General features: G+C 35.7%; 1 protein-coding gene across 2 annotated transcripts in view; it reads right to left on the bottom strand.

Annotated features, from left to right (window-relative positions):
- HNF4G (hepatocyte nuclear factor 4 gamma) overlaps positions 1-20,829 on the bottom strand; it is a 62,157-nt gene that overhangs the window by 11,535 nt on the left and 29,793 nt on the right. The window contains exons 1-4 of one of the 2 annotated variants that reach the window (XM_065831394.2): positions 9,669-9,852; positions 6,553-6,721; positions 4,795-4,889; positions 1,654-1,760 (exon numbers count right to left, since the gene is read on the bottom strand). In XM_065831394.2, the coding sequence (XP_065687466.1) occupies positions 1,654-1,760; positions 4,795-4,889; positions 6,553-6,721; positions 9,669-9,786 (489 nt within the window). In that variant the 5' untranslated portion in view covers positions 9,787-9,852. Of the gene's footprint in view, positions 1-1,653; positions 1,761-4,794; positions 4,890-6,552; positions 6,722-9,668; positions 9,853-20,829 lie in introns of those variants that run through there. The other variant, XM_065831396.2, reaches the window with a different exon arrangement.

Below are 20,829 nucleotides of genomic sequence, written 5' to 3' on the forward strand. Positions count from 1 at the left end.
ACCACAGCCCTGTGAAGGTTGTTCCAGTGGTTGATTGTTCTTGCTGTAAAAAATTTCTTTCTTATAGTGAGATGAAACCTCTCCTGGTGCAACATGTAACTTGATGAACATGATCATATAACACTATATGCCTATCATTCTGAGAGCCATCAGAGACACATGTCTTTACTCTTATGATAGTCCAGCATGTCCTTTTCATATTTACACAACCTAAGAAGCCTCTCCTGGGTTCGTAGGAGAAATATCAGACTTGGATAATTTGCCCCTGTAAAGGATCTTCAGGGACAAAATAATTCCTTTATTTTAACATGAAAATTTTAAAAGGGATGGATCCCACCTTCTTCCTCATGTCACAGCTGAAGGACTTAGCTAATGATTTGTGACACCACAACCTCCTCCAAGTCCCTCCACTGAACTGAGCTCATCTTACAGACTCACTTGATTAAGAGAAAAACAAAGACTTTTAAGAGAACTTTTCTATCATGTTAATGTGACTCTTGTTCTTTGAGGCCAAGAGTGTTTCTTCACATATACTTGTCATAGTGGGAGCAATTCTCTCCTACTACAAGATACCAAGTAATTATGTAGAATAAATTTGTGTGTAATACTCAGGGTGATTAGGCCAGGAATCTACAGGCTGAAAAGAACTTTGTGACAGGAGAGGCTGAGGATGTGATCCTGTTTAGGACAGCTCTTATTCCTGAATTGCATAAATGATTAAGGGAGTAACACAAAAAAAAAAAAAAGGCACAATAAGCAAGTTCAAAGAATTACTAAGGAGGTAAAAATAGGCATATTTTTCATGCTGTATAGGTATGAAAGGTAGAAAGGCCCATTATGTTCAGCTAGTCTGCCCAGACATGCAATATGTGCCAAAGACTATCACCCAGTAATTCCTGCATCAATTCTATACAGGCAGTTCCACCCTAAGAGAGATGCTGATAAAGGATGAGATTATGAAACATTGGGGGATGTATAAATCAGTCAGCATGAAATCATAAAGGTGGCAGTTAAATTCTAAGTAAGTTAGTAGAGGTGCAAGAATGCAGAATCAATGACCATGATTTATCTGAGGTGCAGAAAAGGACTGGAGACTGTTCCATTCAGCAATTGATTGGATAGGAAGAAAAAAAAAAAAAGAGGAAAATGAAATTCAGGTGAGACAAAGAAAATTTAAAAGCGAGATGTGAATAGACTCTGCAGTTGGAACACTTCTGTTTGCCTTATTTATTATGTTGAAGGATAATAAAAAAATTATTTTCAAAAGAAAGTAAGGAAATTAGTGTCCACACCCCTTTGATTCTAATGTCTTTGGACAATTTTTTTGCTAATGTTTCATGAGAAAGCCAGCGTCAAAAATAGATAGATGCCACCAGCTCCCTGAGACAGCAACTGATTTAAAAGCAGTCAGAACCATAAAGCTTTATTAAGAAAGGTGCCTAGAACATATTGTCCTGGACAAAGTAGAATTTTTTTTTTATTGACTTTGCTTTAAGATTACTCTTTCTTTCATTGCAAAGTGGAAGCTGGGTGCATTTTGGAAGTAGAATAAAGTAATCCCAATAATTATATTCAGTAAGAAACTGGTAAATATTTAACCTTAGAAAAAATAGTTTTAAAGTCATAAAAAAAGGTTGTGGTTTATCTCAGTACCTGGCGGGAGAGTGTCTCAGCTTGTGACAATGTGCTAATAGAAGGAATGTTGCAGCCATCAAAAGTGTTTCTTCTTGTACTTATCCTGTCCCGTTCATTTTGTACAGCTGAAAAAGAATAATCTCATTTATTGACTTCTAGACATTGCCACATAATATAATTCCAGAAGTTTACTAGATAACTACAGTAATCAAAAAGTATGACATTCAAAAAAGACCTTGTGCTTTTAGTTGTGAGTAATGAGGAATGGTGACAATACATGTTTATGGTCTTTATCTGTATATAGTTTGCCTGTAAAAGCTACGTGTAACTAATCATAGATGCTGAATAATCAGCACTTTTGTGACTGTGTTACAGTAAAACCTCTTCTTCCTTTGAACTTGAACACATACTGTCATTTTGTTATTTTAACCAGTTTAATAAGTGAGGCTTTATGATAATAGTAGAAATGGACATCTCCAGACTGCTGAACAGGTCAAGAGGTGCAGCACCACCACTGACAAAATGTCTCAATCAGAGGAAGTGTGAAAGCCTTACTCCTGCTCTCCTCTGAGAAACTCAAAACAGGAATGAATCATGAACTAAATCCACTAGTAAGATAATTTTGAAACTTAAATCGCATGGTCCTCGTCAGTGACATTGCATTCCTAGGCAGTTTACAGAACATTAATTAAGTTAGAAAAAAAAAGGCACTGAAAAAGTTTCAGACCAGTAAGTTTTGTCTCATGGGGTCCAAAAGAAGGCAGTTGAAAGGGCTTTGGATAAAGAATCCTTAATCAGCACATACAAGGCTTATGAAGCAACAAGGCTAAGTTTTGAACTGAAAGAAGGAAAAATAAAACTATCAATCAGATTTTTCTGAGACCTAGATCATGTCCAAGGTTAGGCCAAGGGGAAAAGAAAAAAAAAAAAGTTCTGCTGATCAAAATCTTTTTATTGCGCAAGGAATCTCATCATCTTTTAAGAGCAGCAACTTTATTTCCAAAGATGCGTTTGCTGTTTTGTGGGAAACAATCTGCATTACAGAATTTAGGAGTAGTACCAAAGTCTTCAATAAAAAAATAAAATATTCTATACACTGACTAGTTTTCAGGGTTTATCTGAACAATGCACATAGTTTATTCCAGAGGTGTACTAACTTTTTGCCAAGGACACTCACTGATGGGCCTTTTATTAAGGTCACAGTAAGAAATGTTGTGCAGTGATAAACAGAAAGTGGTAAATGTTCCTGTAGACAGGAAAAAAAAAATATAACCTTTTTAAAAGAATGGAGAAAAAACTGAATCTCAGCAGCTTAAGTGCTATATAGACAATTAAAAGAAGGTCAGCACTGATTAAGTATTAGAAAAATAGTAAGCTATTCTGACAATCACTAGTGAAAGCCATTGGTGGAGCACTTTGAGAATCATAAGGAAATGCTTCATTTTTCTCCTGCGTATGCATAATTTTGGATTATTAGACTGGATTCTCTGTCTTGCTAAAGTATTTTTGTCAATTCAGGCTAAAATTGCCTTATACAGAAACTCCAAGAGGAAGGGGAATATTTGCTCAAAGAGAGCTTATATAGCTTTTACCAGCTGAATCCTTTCTTGCCATCACCCTGAAGAAAATTTGCTAGAACCAAGCTGAGAAACTATTGTGTAGATCATGCTATGTATGTGCTACGAGATATCCTCTGATGGTATAGAGAGGAATATAGCAACACACAATTAGTGAAATTTACAGTTCAGCATTTTGAACTATTTTAGCACTAGGAAGTCTTGAATAAACATGGCTCAGATGCAATGAAAAGTGAAAGTTTTATAGGTGGTAGGACCAGAAGAAGCAGAGCAGCGTAAATTATGTTAAAAGTTTTGTGTGGAATATATCTTCACAAACATGAGTCAGCAGCATGCCTCATGGCAGTGTCAGCTAGACATGCACCAGGCTGCATTAGCCAGTTGAGGGAAGTGATTATTTCTCTGTTTTAGGCTCCACAGTACATGAAAATTGGTGGAAAATGGAGCAGTGTGCAGTGGAGGGCTATGGAGATGCAATGCACAAGGTGAATTGGAGGGAGGCATCTTTGTTTAGGGGGAAAAGAGAGGTCTGAGGTGGAGGTGGGGTTTACAGATAATGGAGACAAATTCTTCTCAGATGCACGTTGAAGGACAAGAGACAATGGACACTAACCTAATTGCAGTAAGACACATTCCAACTATAGATAAGGAAAAAGCTCTTTCCACTGAGGGCAGTAAAGCACTGGAAGAAGTTGCTGAAAGAGGTTGCGGGATCTCCCCTCTCAGGGATGGTATAAATCTCTCTGGAGAGGGCCCCAGGCAACCTGACTGAACATAGAAGTCAGCCTTGCTGACTGGGGGCCTGGAATCCATAACTTCCAGATCTCCCTTCTGAGCTAAATTATTCTTTAATTTGAGGTTTTAGAAGTCTCTGAAGCTCTGCTTTTTGCAAAATTTTTGTGGCTTTTGTGGACACACGGGTCTTCCCTTTTCTTCACATCAGATTGATAATATATATACGTCATTGATTTTAATGGCTTCAGTTCCAAAAGGATAAACTGTGTTCAAGGCGATCCACAAGTATTAGCAAACCTACTTCATACATACAGAGTGTAACACTGTTTAGAATATCCCCATCCAGCTGCAAGGAGAAAATCTGTTTTAGCTCATACTAAAACCCTATAATCACTAGCAAAGTGATACTATAGTAAAGATATACAAGAGTATAAATAAACAGCTTCCTTTATCTTAAGAAATCTGTGTATACACTAAAAATATTATACACTAGTTATAGTGCAGGAGAACTGTTCACCTTTACATTGCAGACTGGCCTTCAGGCAGATATATCATGCTCCTAATAAAACAGGTGGCAAAGTTTGTGATGAAATAACCATTTTTGAGTGTTTACTTGAACCAGATCAGGAAGACTTTCACCTCTACATCATAGTTGCCAGTGAAGCAGCAGTCCCAACAACCCAATGCAAAAATCCTCTGATGTTCCCACTGCCTTTCTTTGACTATTGCTCTGCTCTTGTGGTCATTTGGTCTTTCCATGCTGGAGTTTTTGTAGAATTTTTATTACATTTTAAAACTAATTTAGATTATTTCTCTCTGTATATCAAATAATAAATGATTCTATTACCTTCTTTTTTCATTCCTGCTCGAAAACACTTTTTTAAACGACAATATCTGCATTGATTCCTTTTATCCTTGTCAACAACACATTGCCGGTTGAATCTATCAGAGACAAGAAAAGGTAGACGCATAAAGCATTAATAAAGCATCACCCTGATTGTGCAGAAAAACAAAACAAAAACAAACAAAGACAAACAAAACAAAGCAGAAACACGAACAAAAAACCCCAAAACCTAATCTGGCCTGTCAGGACAATATCTATAGCCACAGACTTTAATCTTCTGTTGGGTTTTTCAATTTTTTGTTAATCAGTCTTGAGAGTTGGAGGAATATATGTGTGTGTATAGGCACATATATCCATTGGAATGGGAAGTGTGGAAAATTCTGGAGTTACGTGCCTTATTTACATCTCAGTGTATTTGTGAGATATGTCAGCAACTGGCTGCATCAAATGGCAGTGAGGGAGGAAATAAGAAAAATAACAAATAGAAAAAGGGAAGGACCATCAAGGAAAAAGCCAAGTGTCACTGTCGTGAAGAGGTCCTTAGCTGCAAAACCAATACCCTTGGGTGGCAAACTTTACTCCTTCTGGGAGATACCAAAGAACAAGCTACATGTTGTGTATCATTACAGATGACAATCTAAACAGGAAAGGGGAAGAAAATTTTCTACCACCACAATGACATAAAGACATGAGGAAACACACAGAGCGTGACACTGCAAGAAGGCTTACTCAAGCTCTCATGCACACCTACAGGTGTGCCTAAGGGGAATGCATATGAGCCATCCCCTCCCTCCCTGTTTGCTTCTGCCTTTTTGCTGTGTGTTTGTTGGAGAAACAGATCTATGTTTTGCAGAGCTCTTTTTGAATTCACTTATGTCAGCCCTTGTCACACCACTTTAGGGGTATGTCTATGCTATATCACTGTGGTATTTTTATGAGGGAGAGATTTCCTTATAAGAGGATTAAGCAACCACAGAAGAGTGTAGCAAACAACATTTCCAGTAATAAACCATTCTTTAAAAAAAGTTTTCTTCTTTAGTGATTTGTCTAAACTCACAGAGCTTTCCACATATTCTGTGCACAGCTTAAAACTGACATTTTACGCACTTGTGCCTGCACAGAGCAATTTGTCAAATATGGTGCACAGACATGCAGTGTGATAATTTGGGCAGCAAGACATCTGGAAATTAGCACATTGCCATTCAGACTGACAGGAGGCAAAATGGTCTTTCGAAAGAGCAGTGTGTCAGCCAAAGTGGGAAGATGTGCAGATGTGCCTGCATAGCCCTTAAAACAAGACTCATAAATCTCAGACTTTCTATCCAGAAACTGCCTTCATAAGAAAAAAAAAAAAAAATTAGAAAACAAGAATTATATGTTTCACATTGCCACTGAAAATATGAGAATTTTTCCTTGTTTCGTTTTCTTGGGTTTTTTTGTTTGTTTGGGGTTTTGTTTGTTTGTTTTTGTGGGTTTGTTTGTTTGTTTTTCAGGAGCATCACCTTTTCAGTCATTAATAAAAGAGGAAGATAGGTCTTCAGTGATGTAATGACATCAACAATATCAACAGATATCTGGAATATAGTATCTGGAATGTGCAATATCAAGTAGTCTTGAATTAAAGACAATTTTTTCCAATCATAAGAATATACCATGAACCACATGCTCATCATCACATAGTTCTGAAAAGTCTGAAAAATCTGGATGTAATTTTCGCTTGCATTCATTAATTTAGTGCCTCTAGACAAACTTTGGAAATACCTGCATGTATAGACGTGATTTTTCCGTATACTGCGTCTAAAGAATCCCTTGCATCCATCACAGCTGGAAGCACCATAATGTTTTCCAGTTGCTCGGTCTCCACATATTGCACAGAGACCACTAACCCCGTTGTCAGCAGCATTCATGTTGACAGATTCTCCTGAACTGTCTGAAGAGAGGGAAGAACATACGTAGTTACAGACAAGACTTTCAACAACTACCTCATGAACAATTTGTACTTAAATGAAGGCTTTTTCTGGCCTTTTCTCTTTTAAATGCCACTTTTCATATAGCTTTTTATATTTTTGTATACCAGATTACATATGGTTCTGTCTATATCACTATCAGTCCAGATCAATACTTTGAAAGTTATAGAGATGTCAACAGAATTTAGGAAGTTCACAGCAACAAATAATTTTATTCAAAATTCTTTCCAACTGAAAAGGGTTAAAAATTAAAGTGTGGCTCTGGATGTACAATTGCATATGTTCTTACAAAAATAAAGATGAACTTTGGCACAAAGCAGTGTTGCCTAGTTAGCTGACAAAGATCTCATGTAGCAGTTTCATAGGAGCTGACAATAACTGTCAACTTTCATACAAAGATAAACCTGCATATGTGACACTAAAAAGAAAAAAAAAAAACAAACAACAAGACAGTTTTTGCACAATACTTAATGAAAGAAAAGTAATGCTAAGAGGACTGTGTCTTATTTCCTTGAAGAAAATTTCCAAAAGAACATTGGTGCAGACTTTACTTGCACAAGAGAATATTAGCTATGTGACTAACAATTAGTCATCAAATATGACAAATAATACTGAAGAAATTCACCTGAAATCAACGCAGACATATTTATTCTTCCTTGAATAACAATTTTTAACAGACGTGCAAAGAAATAATGGCAAAATAGGAAGGAAGGAAGGTTTATGTTATGCCTCTGGATTTACAAAAGGAAAACTGTTTGCAATTGCCCTAAACATTTGTAGTTGTTCAGTCAGGAAAAGAGCGCCATGTTAATTAGTTAGTCAAACATACAGTCAAAAGTCAAGTACATGAGTTCATGAACAGGGGATAGGTCAAAAACTAAAACTGTTAATATTGATACATATTCATATTGTACTAAATCCAACTGAAAAGTATTACACAAATATATTATAAAATTTTCATTGTGTCCTGAAGAGCTTTGAGTTTAAACAGAATTCTTTAGACAAAGAGAGCAGTAACATTTTTATTTTGCTTTACAGACACAGAATTGATATGAATTACATTAAAAATTGATTAAATAAAAATGAAATCTTAAAGGTAAGAATTCAGTTCCGTAAAGGTTTTATTTTAAAATTGCGTTTGTCATAACTGGAAGATTATTTTTAAAAATGGGTTACAGAATTACTTTAGGTAGAAAAACGTAAAATCTTTCTTTTGGAGTCTGGTAATTTTGCATCAAAATGATACAGCAGAAAAATTTTAAATGCAATATTCAAATTTAATGATGAAATATTTCATAAAAATATAAATTATATATATATAAAAGTATATGCTTATTTTCCTTGGTATTGTTCTGAAACAAAACGTCTGGGAAATTGACCTGATTTTGCAAATTATTTGATTTCAACAGAACTGCATGATCTGCCTGGATGCGGTTTGTGAATCTTCTCTGAATTATTCTCATTAATTTAGACAGCTAGAAAAGACACATAGGAAGGTTCATAAGAGGCAGCTTTCTGTTCCAGACTAGCACTGTAGCTACAAGACAATGTTTCTATAAATTCTATAAGAAAACACTTAGGTTAAACTCAAAGCAAACTCTAAACACAAAAAGGCTACACCTAATAACTAATAATTTTCAAACTCTTATAGTGAATAATTTAAATAGATATATCACCAACACATAATGCAACACAGCATAACCTCCCTAATCTGCTTTTCCATTATATGTAACATTAACAGATCTGACAGGGTGCTATTCAGCAAAAAAAAAAAACAAAACAGATGACCAATGAAATCACCCATATTAGAACAGAAAGCAGATAAATAATCTAAAAGTTACATAATCATTGTGATAGCTCCAAAATCACTTTGGGCATAAAGCTCTATTTTTCCTTCCTCAACCAACAACCAAATCTACCTTCCTGTTTACTCAGCTTGCTGTAAAGTAACGTCAGAAATACAGATAAAACTTCAAACCCAACAATAAAAACTAACTTAGATTCTAAATGACAGGAATAAGTAGAAATGCAGGTGCTAAGTATTTTTCCTGCAAATCACTAAATATTTGTTCTGCCTTTTAAAAATACATATCAAATATGTCTATGAATTCTATTTTATGATACAATAAACCAATTTTTAGGAACATTAGATCATTTGGAAAGCCATTTTAGAGTAGTTTAATTTGCCTTACACTTTTCTTCACTTTAGCAGACTGATATTTCTTTTTTTTTTTTCCTTTGGTCAGCACTTGATGCCAGAATGAAACGGTGTGCTTCCTATTTCAAGCATAACTTATCCATACTATTTATTAAAAATTCATTGCATTAGAAATTACACCTAAAGTTAAAGTGTTACACCAAGCAAACAAAAATAGTTTTTCTCAGCTAAACATTAGCCTCTAGCAAGCCAAAGTGATTTTTTCAAAAATGTTCATATATACACTTACCTAGAAAGACTAAATTAACATTTAAATAAATCAATCAATCATCAGACCAGCAATTATAAACTAGGCATCAAGAAACAGTAGCTTTTTTTTTTTTTTTCCACAAGCTACTGGATAATTTTGTCCTGTCCTTCTGAATGTTATATAGGAAATATACTTTGACATCCGAACTGTCAATACTAGTTATTCATTTGTCTTACAGTAAATAAAACAACTGCTGAATACACCATTTTCTTCCTTTGATTAACTGACTGGTGACAGTACAGTTCAGTTACTTTATTACATACAACCTCTCTTTTATTTTCTTTAATGTTAAAGAATTATAATGTTATTAACTTAGAGTTTGTGATGAAGTGTAAAAGATCAGATTTGTAGTTTGAAAACAATCCCCCCCAGTGCTCCATTAATAAAACATTTAACTAACACTTTATAGCATTACTAAGCTTCACTTTTTCTGTTAACTCACCATTGCCATTATACAGAATCTGCATAGTTTCAAACTCCAGTGCTGTATATGTTGGATCTAAAACTTCACTGTAGTTTGCCATGTCCATGTCTAGCATTGGTTCTGAGAGCCTCATCATTGAATGCAAAACCAGTGAAAAAAGCTGCTCAAATGTCCAACCTTCCCATTCTGTTTCACAGAGATTGATAATCCAGAGTTAACTATAACTAACTGTGTCACTTACGTGCTGCAATGGGAGGAGCTGGAAAACTGCTTCTGCATGCTATATTCTACCTGGGTTTTCTTTTTGGTTGGTTGGTTGGGTTTTTATGGTACAGGGCAACCCTTCTGATAAACTTGGAATGCTTGATGGACTAATCTTATCAGGAGTTGTACTGGTTTCAGTTCTTGAGTGAACCCAAGGACCTGCAGGAAGCTTCCCGTCTCCTATGCCCAGCTACACATCGGGTGGTATAAATGGTCCTAAACAAACCACTCCAGTTGTTCTGTGCAAAGAGACTGTAGGTTCATATGTCATTTTTTCAGAACAACAAGGAAATGTGATACAATCATGGGCTATCTTTATACCCAAAACATCCATAATATTTTAAAAGACAGCTGAAAAACCTCCAATTATTACAACTGTTAGCGTTCTTTAACACGAGCAATGAGCTTAACCAAGGGCTCAAGCAACACAAGCTGTGCAGCAAGAAAGGCCAGTTTATAGATCCACTTCATCACACACTGTGCTGCTGCAATGGCTCTAGGCAGTGGACCTCACACACTCTCAGAAGGTGGGCTTCCTGCTCCAACTCTTCTTCATACAAGATGTGATGGCAGCGTGTTTTTGGTTTTTTGTTATTTTTTCAAGCATCATTCAGACACTCAGGGAAGAAAAATCATTCGCCTTCTCTGAAAAGAAGAACCTCTGGATAGGTCCACTGCTCATCAGTTGGTACACATGGCACATACAAACCCAGTTGAAACCCTCCTTGACTCTGTGCAAAAGACAGCTGAATTTCTCTTGCTAATCAGGTGTTTTTAAATGCTGGTAGCGGAATTTCAGATGTTATTGCTTGTCAAAAAATTCTCTATACAACACTGCCCTTTACACTGCTGACCAACAGTTACATTAAATATACAGCAAAACCACCCAGTTCACATTTAACTAAGAGCAAATTGAAATTCTTATTTGAATGGAAAGAGTGCCTGCAGTTGCTGTTCAGTAGAAGTAGCTAAAAATCGGACCATAAAAAACTCGTTGATTAAAAAAAAAAAAAAGATGACAGACAAGCTACTGAAAAAAAAAAAAAAAGAAAATTTACAGGAAAAGACCCAGAAAAAAAGCATTCCAAAATTCATTCTTCTGATTTCCAAATACCCAGGGCTGCCTGAGAGGCGGAAATCATCCTGTCACCTTGTGAACACACAGATACAGTATTGGGCTAATTCTCCTCCTGGCTTCGGTGGAGTCCAGTGGCCTAACTAGAATTCTTGTAGAAGCACCAATCACCAAGCTATCCCCAAAATGAAGAGTATTTACGATTGTGTTACTTGTTACAGAAATTCTCTGCAGATTTTGGAAGGACTCCACAGGGGTTTCCCTTTTCAAACTACTGCTATTCCTTTTCCTTTAAACAACTCATCCATTGTTATATTCAATGAGATATCAAAAACCTGCAAAAGTTACTACTTTAAAAAGAGCAAACCCGCAAAGCCTTCATTTATTAATGACGATTATAACTACAAATACTTCCTATGCACTACAGAAGACAAATAATACACGCAAAAATTATAAGATATTTAAGTTTATGACTGAAATGTTAGAATACTTTTTGCCTATAATAATGGAAAAAGTTCTACTCACTCTCACTTCACAGTACTGTAAGTGCTCAGACTTTCACTGTCAACACAGCTAATATTTTTTAAATTTTTCTTAAAGAAGGATACTATCTTCGTAAATTAAGATTGATGTTTAGGAAATAACAGTAGTTTCATCACAAGATGGAATCATTTCCTATTTTCTGATGGTTCATTTTGAAAAGTTTCTTCAGTAGTAGATTTTTTTGTATTAGCTACAACTATTTGCATAGTGTTTGCTACGAAGCTTGTTAAGAGACAAATGATTCATTGCATTAAATATGCTATTTAAAATAATATATAAAACCTTACATGTTAGCATGAACTATCTTTTGTTCCTTAGTGCATAAATTGATAGGATTTTCTATAAATAATATCTGGCTTTTTTGTCATACCAAAATTGTATGCTGCACAAATACAAACATATGTAAGACTAGCCGAATTTTATTTCTAAACTTCAGTCCCCTAAACACTCTGGCATATGAGCAACTTTAAAATAAGGGAATGAATGTAAGATGGAAGATAGCGTGTATGACATGATCAAATCCTGCTATTCATACCACTGCTAGCAGAATTTCTTCAGTGCTGCCAAAACAAGCCCCTCAGTGACTACTAAAGAGAGGGAATGAATTGACCCTTCATACTTCTGTCATATAAAAACTCATTTCAATTGATTTTTTAATATGGAAAAATGTACACCATAAGAAAGCCGTTCTTTATACTATTTTTTTCATGTTTTGCTAAGGAAACTTCTTACAGTCAAATCTTTCATTCATAAAAATCTGCTTTCTGGGGACTTTTTGGCATCATGAAGTAAATCATGAACAATCAATGTATACTAAATGACTACTGTAAAATATTAATATGTTTGCTTTCGATCTTAGGCGGATCAGAATGCAGTCTGGGAATCAGAGCAGTTAAGGAAAGAAGCCAGTGATGAACAGCTTTTGGTCCCATGTCAATCCAAGCTTTATACTGTTCACTAGTATTCAGAACCCCACACAGTAGATTTCTTTCCATATTGGACACCTGCACTATTTTCCGGATTCTGAATGACCTTGCAGATTGTAGTATATGTTCTTTTAAATATTAAGTCAAGTCACCCACTGCAAAGAGCTATTAGCCATAGGTAAGAAGTTTTAGAATTTTATAATTAGTCAAAATTTGAAACACTCCTTTCAGATATATAATACTCTGAGATTGAGTAGGAAATAAATTTTGCAGTAATTGTGAAGAAAGAGAAAACTACACAATAATGGTTTTGTTCATGTGTTTTTTTGTTGTTTTTTTTCTTTAAATCTGATGACCTCACAATCACATACAGAAAGCATTCCTATCTTATCTTTAAGACTATTAACTCTGTTAATTTTTCAGCTCTCCATATTAAATGTCATCATTCTTTCTGATTGTGGTATAAAATAAAACACAAGCTAATAAAATCAAGGTTATTTCCATAAAAACCTTTCTGAAAACAAAAGCGAATCTCAAGCTACAACTGGAAATAGTTCTGATTTTCTTCCTTTTTTTTTTTTTTTTTTTTTAGTAAGTAACAATATGTCCTTTTATTATTTCAGCTTAGGAAGAATTGTAGTTCCCTTTAATAAAGTCTTTATTTAAAGGCTGTAGTTTGTTGGGGTTTTTTTGTTTGTTTGTTTCCCACGTGTTCGGGTAAGGAATACATCTTCACAGTTACTTCACACTTGTTTTGCAAGTATAGAGAGTCGTGGTGGACATACTTGGAAGGCATCCTATTTTTTTCAATAAGTTGGCATATTTATGAAGTACATTGATAAAGCACACAGTTTTAAATCTCTCCCCTCCCATTTCCTAACACACACGTGAGACAGGGTACACCAGGATTCTATATTAACAAAACCTGATGAAATCACGTGAGCTGAGCTAGAACATCACCTTACTGTAGTAAACTTGGCCAAAGATTTCCAAGTTAGAGAACTTATTTGCCAAAAGCTTCCCACACAGGAAGTAGTGTGCAAATTTCCGCACACCAGCGGGGAATCTTGTATTTGGCTTACAAAGACACACACCCATACCAGAGATAGAGTGTCCCACTCCTGCAACACACCCTCAGCACCAGGGAGAACACTGCCAGTCACCGTCACATGAGCTCTGCTGCCACCCACCCCCAACAATTTCATAAGTGACCCATGAGTAATCACTGGGAAATGTTTGCTTGTATTCTAAAACATAGAAAATTGTGATGTTTGACATGAAAAGATTTGTAACACTGCAGCATTACTTTATCTGATAGAGATCGCTGGCTTTTTTTTTTTAAATAAAAATGTTAGACTTGAATCAGATCTAAAAATGAGTGATAAAATCTAAACATGCATTAGCAATCTTCTTAGATTTTTTGGAAAATAAATAGCCTTTTGTGCTTAAGACCTAAATATCTTGATGAAAGTATGTCTACAGTCCTCTACAACTCTAAAACATTACAGCAAGTCTCTTAACATTGTCATGCTCCCCGCTCCAAAAAAAAAAAAACAACCACCAAAAAACCAAACAAGAAACGAACCAAAACCCACCATGTTCAGAGCCAAAAAGGGACAAAGTTGCCTTTGAGCTGGTTAATGTTAAAGGATTTTTCAGAAAATTAGTGAATCATAAGAGTAAATGAGTAAATGCACAGCCCAACTGCTTCCAATAAGATAGTCAAAGGCATCATCTCATACGCACTTCTCAAATCCAACACCAACTATCAGCTTTACCGAGTAAATTTATGGAACTTAGATGCTTCTCTGCCTTTTCAGTTTGCATCTTCCTTTTGTCTTTTTCCTAAAAATATAGTGGTTAGATAAAACACTAGAAAAGCAAAGCCAGTATCAGAATGGAATAGCAGGTTTTCACGACACACTTATTAGGCCAGGTGGTAAGATTAGCTGCAACAAATCATGCCAGGTGAAACAGAAGTAAAAATCTTTGCGGGAAATCTAGGCTAAGTCTGTTTCCATTACACACATTTTCAGACACTTAGACCACCCCAGGCATTCTATAAAAATGAGATTCTTGCACATATTGAATCTGCCTCTTTTTTCATTTGAATTGGTGATTCATTATGTTTGGCTCCACTGTACCATACACCAAAAAATACATAGCTTTCTTTAACACATTATGATGAGGGGTTTTTGTTGTTTTGTTTTTGGGGTTTTAGGGGGTTTGTTGTAGTTGTTGTTTTTCATTTTGGTGTACCAGGGAACAGACCATTACTATAAGCTCTGAATTGTCTTTATGCTTTTGGCTTCATAAAGTATCTGTCTTGCAAAACAACCAGCTGCAACTTCAACAGCCATGAATATGAATAAACACAGAAAACAAAGAATGTGCCTGGCTTCTAACTTGTCAGACACTACAGACCAACCCTATTTAGCATATTTTGCAAGCTGTAAATATTGCCAAAATAGTTATGAAGATATCAATGACTAGTCTACATCAAAGTTTCAAAGCTGAGTTGGAGATTTAACACTCCAAATGCTATGAAGTGCAATTTACAATTTTAATCTTGCCTCCACTAGGTTCTTTGCCCTGACTGCACTTGAGGGGAAATATCAAATGAATATGAAAGCTCTAAAATATTTTGAGCCTGAAGAATATTTGCTGCAGGATAATTTTGAAGATAATTTACAATGGCTGAGGAGATAGCCCACTTTAGGATCCTCTCTCCTTATTCCAAATATTATCTGCAATTCATTCTAAAAGGATAAATGATTTATTCACTTTATATATCACATTGTCATTGAGGAGATAGCACTACTACTAGCACAGCAACAGTAATATAATGGTGCAAAGGGAAGATGTTACATCCACTACTTGAAGTCAAAGTAAACAAAACTGTCTGGTTATCTGATTTTATTCATCACTTAGACATGCTCACATACATCAGTTTACAGAATATCAGTGTGTGCCTTGGGTAACATCTAAGAAAATACAAGACACATTCCTGTTCACGAATGCTTAGTTGCACTCTCAGTTTAACAGAAAGGTGTGTTTCGAGGATGATTATTACATTGTTTAAACCATCAGTCTTCACAGACCAAAATTATCAAGGTAATATATTCCTTATTTTCCAGATGCCTTGTGCTACTTTGTGTCAATGGTTTAGTGAAAACAGTAGTGCACATGTGTATGGTGGTCCTGCTGCTACACTCTCCTGCCCTTGATTACCTACCAGGATTGCCATTATTTCACTTCTTTATTATTCTTATTTGCAGTTAATTTCTTCAACTAAGGAGAACTGAATTACACCTATAATAATTATATATCAGCAGTGAATACTTAAAAACTCTCTTCTGAGATATTCCATCCTTCAACTTAGCATATGGGTTTTAGGTAGCCTACCACCAAGTAATGCCACTTCTGAAGAGCAGAAAATAGTTCAGAAAATCCATCTCATAGCCAAAAGGTCATGTAGGGGCCACTGTGTATAGGTTACCATGAAATGTCAACTGGTAGCTTTGCAACGGTGCTGACAGAGAGCAGTGTGTCTGGGTGATGGAACAGTCAAGGCCATGCTGCTGCCTGGTAAAGCCGTACATTTCTAAGGGAAGATGTAAAAGGACAGGTAGGGGTGAAGTGCAAGCCTGATGACAGTCAGAACACAATATGCCCAGTACAGGCGTTAGGAGGTAAAAACTAAAGACATGAAGTAGTTATATTCCTTTATCAAACTTTTCCAGGAGGCTGTCCATAGTAGACTTTGCAACCTCTGTAGAATCATAGAATCAGACTCACAGAATCATAGAATCATTTAGGTTGGAAAAGACCTTTAAGACCATTGAGTCGAACCTTCATTATCTTACACAACTATTCTAAATTTCTGGGGGAGAACAGAAAATGCAAGACACCTGAAACTTCCCAGATTCCTCAGTAATTCTGTAATTCTCAGTATAAAACGGATATCAAATGTTATGCAGATTTAAAATCTTGGCTTATATATGCATATATATGTGTATAAGTATGTGTATATACGTACACACAGGAATTTATTTTTGATGGCTTTGTGACAGCTGAATTTGCGGCCTCAATTATCATTAAGTACACCTACAAAAATTGATTTGATGGGGGAAGCTTTCACTCCTACATACTTGACCCTAGTAATTATTGATATTGTGTTGTCCATGTGCAGATTCTCTCTATCAGCTAGCAGTAAATCTGTATTTTGTCACTTCAGTCCATCCGGTGCTTGCTTTGTGTCCAAATTAAGAGTAAATTTGCTAACCCTGTCTGGAGCTAGCAGGCATCATTCAAAAATTGTGCATTTTCATGGGGAGGAAGGATAAAAAATTGCATACTTTTGCTTTTTAAATAGCAAAAGATAAGGTTTACTGTTAGGTATTTGAATTAACATCAGGAACATTTTAGTATTAAATATTTCTATTTTAACTGAGCATACTTTAGTTCATTTTATTCTTGAAAACTCACAATAGCCATCAATTGTTGCCAGTTTAGAGGGCTTAAAGGATTTTTGTAGCATAGAGTTTTGTGGTGAGATTTGCTGAGTTACAGTTAAATGACTGGAGTTACTTGTTAATTATTTGCTTAGATCAGGTAACTTATTATTTTCTGATACACACAGGAAAATTAATCAGAGACTTGTCCCAGAGAGCAGAATGAAATGAGAAGAGGCAAGAGTTCAGATCAAGTCAAACCGTCATGATATTGATAAGCAAAACTTAACACTCGGATTCAGTCATCCCCACGTGACTAGGAATTTCTAAATGAGCCTCCCTGGCAGATTCTTATGCAAACTTGCTCATAAATAATGTTTTATATAGCCAGTTAGACAAATTTTACTTGTAATTTATTCCCACCTACCTTGAGAAATACAATATAATTATGTATACTTTTTTCACAGATAAACACCCTCTGTCATACACAATAAAAGAGTTCAAAAAAAGGTTAGCCAGTATCAAAACAAGGTTTGTTTGTTTGTTTGTTTTCAGCTTGCCTAGAGTCTTTCTTTTCTGTGTGATGAATTAATCTCAGCAAGTCTTCTGATTTTTATATCCTATTGCCTTCTGAATGAGTTATATATTCTACATAATGTTTCAAAACAAACTCAGCACACTTCTGCCCATGCTAGTGACTATATAACTCTTAGTCCTACATAAAAAGCTAATTAAATAACTGAATAGTCAGGCAAGTCCCATTATTTTCAGTTACTCTGTCTAAAATTAAAATTTTTAACTAGAGTCTAAACCGACTCATCACATTCCTGCAGAAAGAACGTTGTGTCAACACATTTGGCTTAACTCTTCCAAGACACTGGCATAGTTATGCTTAGCTTGACAACTTCTCCCATTTTTATTGTTACAAAAAAAAACATTAATAATAAGTTCAGAGTGTGTTAAAGACTAGGAGTTTAAACTGAAGGTAGTGTAGAGGGGCAGACGATTCAAAGTACTACCCAAATAAAGGAACAATATGAAAGCTTAAAGGCATATATTCAGTTTCAATGATATTTTGGATCAGCTCTTTAACAAAATAACTTAATTTTATGCATCAAATAAATACAAAGATTTTCAGAACAACTTATCTCCTGGGGAGGCATGCAGGTAAAATACCCTGATTTTCAAAGGGATACTTTTCCCTCTGAGAACAAAATATATTATGGGATTGAGTACTCCTGAAAATCTAGCTTCCAAAGTGTATTGAAACCAACAATTCAGACCTTCTAAAAACCCTAAACTGGGCCAAATAAACCATTATACTAGGTCATAAACCAAGAAATTTCACATTAAAATTATTACATTGTTTTCCTTACGAGAACAAAATCATTCTTGGTTTCAGCAAACATGCCCTTGAAAATACAATCATCAGGGCTGTTCTAAGAATCAGGAAGGCTCTGGACACTTGATATCTTTATGGGCAGAGGCATCCGCACTGTAAGTGCAGTAAATTCAGATCTCAGTGCACATAAAACAGAATGCTCTGCAGAAAGAGCTTCAGTCTATTCTTTGCTGCACACATACTGATTGGTTCTGCCATTGGCCAGTGGTTATCTCTTAATTTTAGCACATGGTAGGTGTGCTCCCAGGTAGAAATAAAACATTAACTACTGTGAATTCGAAGAAATACAGATAAATCTGCTCCCATAATTTTTAACAGTGATTTTAATAAGTTCAAAATCAGTAAAAACCCTTTTCAAAAGCTGATGATAAATATTAGAATAGTAAGGTGGGCTGCACCTCTTTGATTAATTAACACTGATCAGGCTGAGCAGGAAAAAATTCACAGACATGGAAACTATGAGAGAAACAGACCTGCAAAGTTGTATTTAATCTCTATCTTAGGAGCAAGAAAGAGGAAACTGAAAAATATTCATAGGTACAGTTATGAGTAAAAACACAACACAAATCATCAACATTCAATCTGAAAATTTATGTGTAGCTGAAATAATGCAGGTTACTTGATCAGTTCTACCTTAAATATTCTAGATAACAGCTGTGTCTGGGTGGGATTTCTGGACATCACCAATATTCATGTGGCCATATCCTTTTTTTTTTATGTATTCATGTAGGTAGGATCCATTGTTTTATCTGAGAATCTTGTAGTCAATAACATTATGTCCTTATCTGTGAGAGAGGTCCAAACTATATTCCTCTTTTTTATAAACAGAGAACTGAGGCAAAGGACAACTGAAGATAGTGTTTATGATGCTTGAGTCCACGTGCCTACAATACAGTCATCTGCATGCAAACTAACTCCCTTCGTATACAATGATCAGAAACAGGCACTTCTATACAGATTGATTAAACCTATCTTTTAACAGTAAGTTGAGCTGAATCACCTCTCAAATCACCCATTTCTTCCCACCGGCTGGCTAGCCAAAGCATTCACACAAATACAAAAGACACCTAGAGTTAAGTGAGGTGAATCTACCCAAATGACTCCCCAAAATCAGAGAAGAGAACTGAAGATGGAGACCCTAGATGGAGACCTACCTCCTGAACTATCCACCTGAGCACCTTCTCAAAACTGAAAGTGTATCCTATACCCCACCTGTTACAGGTTGTGAATGCCAGAACAAAACATCCTTTATCAAATTTTAAAACAATTCCAAATATTGTTATGCTCCTAGTTTACATAATGGATGTTTGTTCCAGCTTAAGAAATGCTTCAGAGGGCCTGAGCTTCAGGAAGAGGGTCACCCAGCTTAACATGTGTGTAATCATAAAATACTGGGCGTTAAACCAAGTGAGGATTAACAGAGTCAGACCCAAGTATTTCTGTGTTAAAAAAAAAAAAAATGGAGATACATGTAATATAATAAAAAAAAATAAACTAGGTGAAGAACATTCCTTATATCAGGAAGTGAAAAAGCAAGTGTTAAGTTATTGTACCTAAACAGAAGACTGCTGTCCTGGATGGTCTTGCTTGTAGTCCTGGTCTGTGAATGTCTACCCAAAATCCCTCTCACTGGAGAATGGACCACTACAATTACCTTTGGAAGGTACACCGAGCACTCACACACAGGCTCAGGGCCCAGCTGATACCTGCTCTGGACTGAGGAATCAGAAATAGAAGACATGTGGAGGGAACAGGACCATTTCCCACCTTTCTCGGACACTATTCAGGTGCATCTCCTGGGGCCAGGACTGTGATGTGCTTTTCCCACACTGCAGATAGAGCCACAGGAACAGGTAGAACTTAGGCTGCCTTATCAAAGTTATACTCTGTGTTGAACAAAAGAAGAAATCACAACTATTCTGCTAAAGGTATCTCAGCAGACACACAAAAGTTGTGGTTTGGTGATTTTTTGCAATGATGTGGTGAAGGTATACATCTTTTCATCTGATTAAGGAGAAAAAGCAACTGTAAACTGTACTGTGCACTGATTAAATGCCCTGGCAACACTCACTACCTAAAACTGATTAATCTTCCTGATAACATTGCTTTAATTAGACACATGAGAAAGTATCTAAGGTGACAGTCCACTTTTGATCAATAAGTTCTGTAAAATACATCAGCATTTAAAACACATTATTATTTCAATACCCACTACCTGTTTTGTGAAGACAGCAAAAGCAACATCATGTGAAAAGTTAGTCTTTCAACTTCCAAAAAGAAGCAAAATCACAGTAGAAAATAATGTCTAATCAGAAAGAACCACAAAACAGATTTGTGTAGAAATCAAGAAGGCTGATTCAGTAGTGGTGGTGTGCAAGGAAAGGAAGATGACTTCACTTGGGTAATTAAAAGGCCACTAGTGCATGTATCCTAATTATTTATGTTAAGGTTTTATTACATATACAACAAATCAGTCATTTGAAAACAAAGTGGTAACAGGATTTTCTTTTTTAAG

The sequence above is a fragment of the Patagioenas fasciata genome, chromosome 2 (genome assembly GCF_037038585.1).
Source record: "Patagioenas fasciata isolate bPatFas1 chromosome 2, bPatFas1.hap1, whole genome shotgun sequence".
Classification (NCBI taxonomy): Eukaryota; Metazoa; Chordata; class Aves; order Columbiformes; family Columbidae; genus Patagioenas; species Patagioenas fasciata.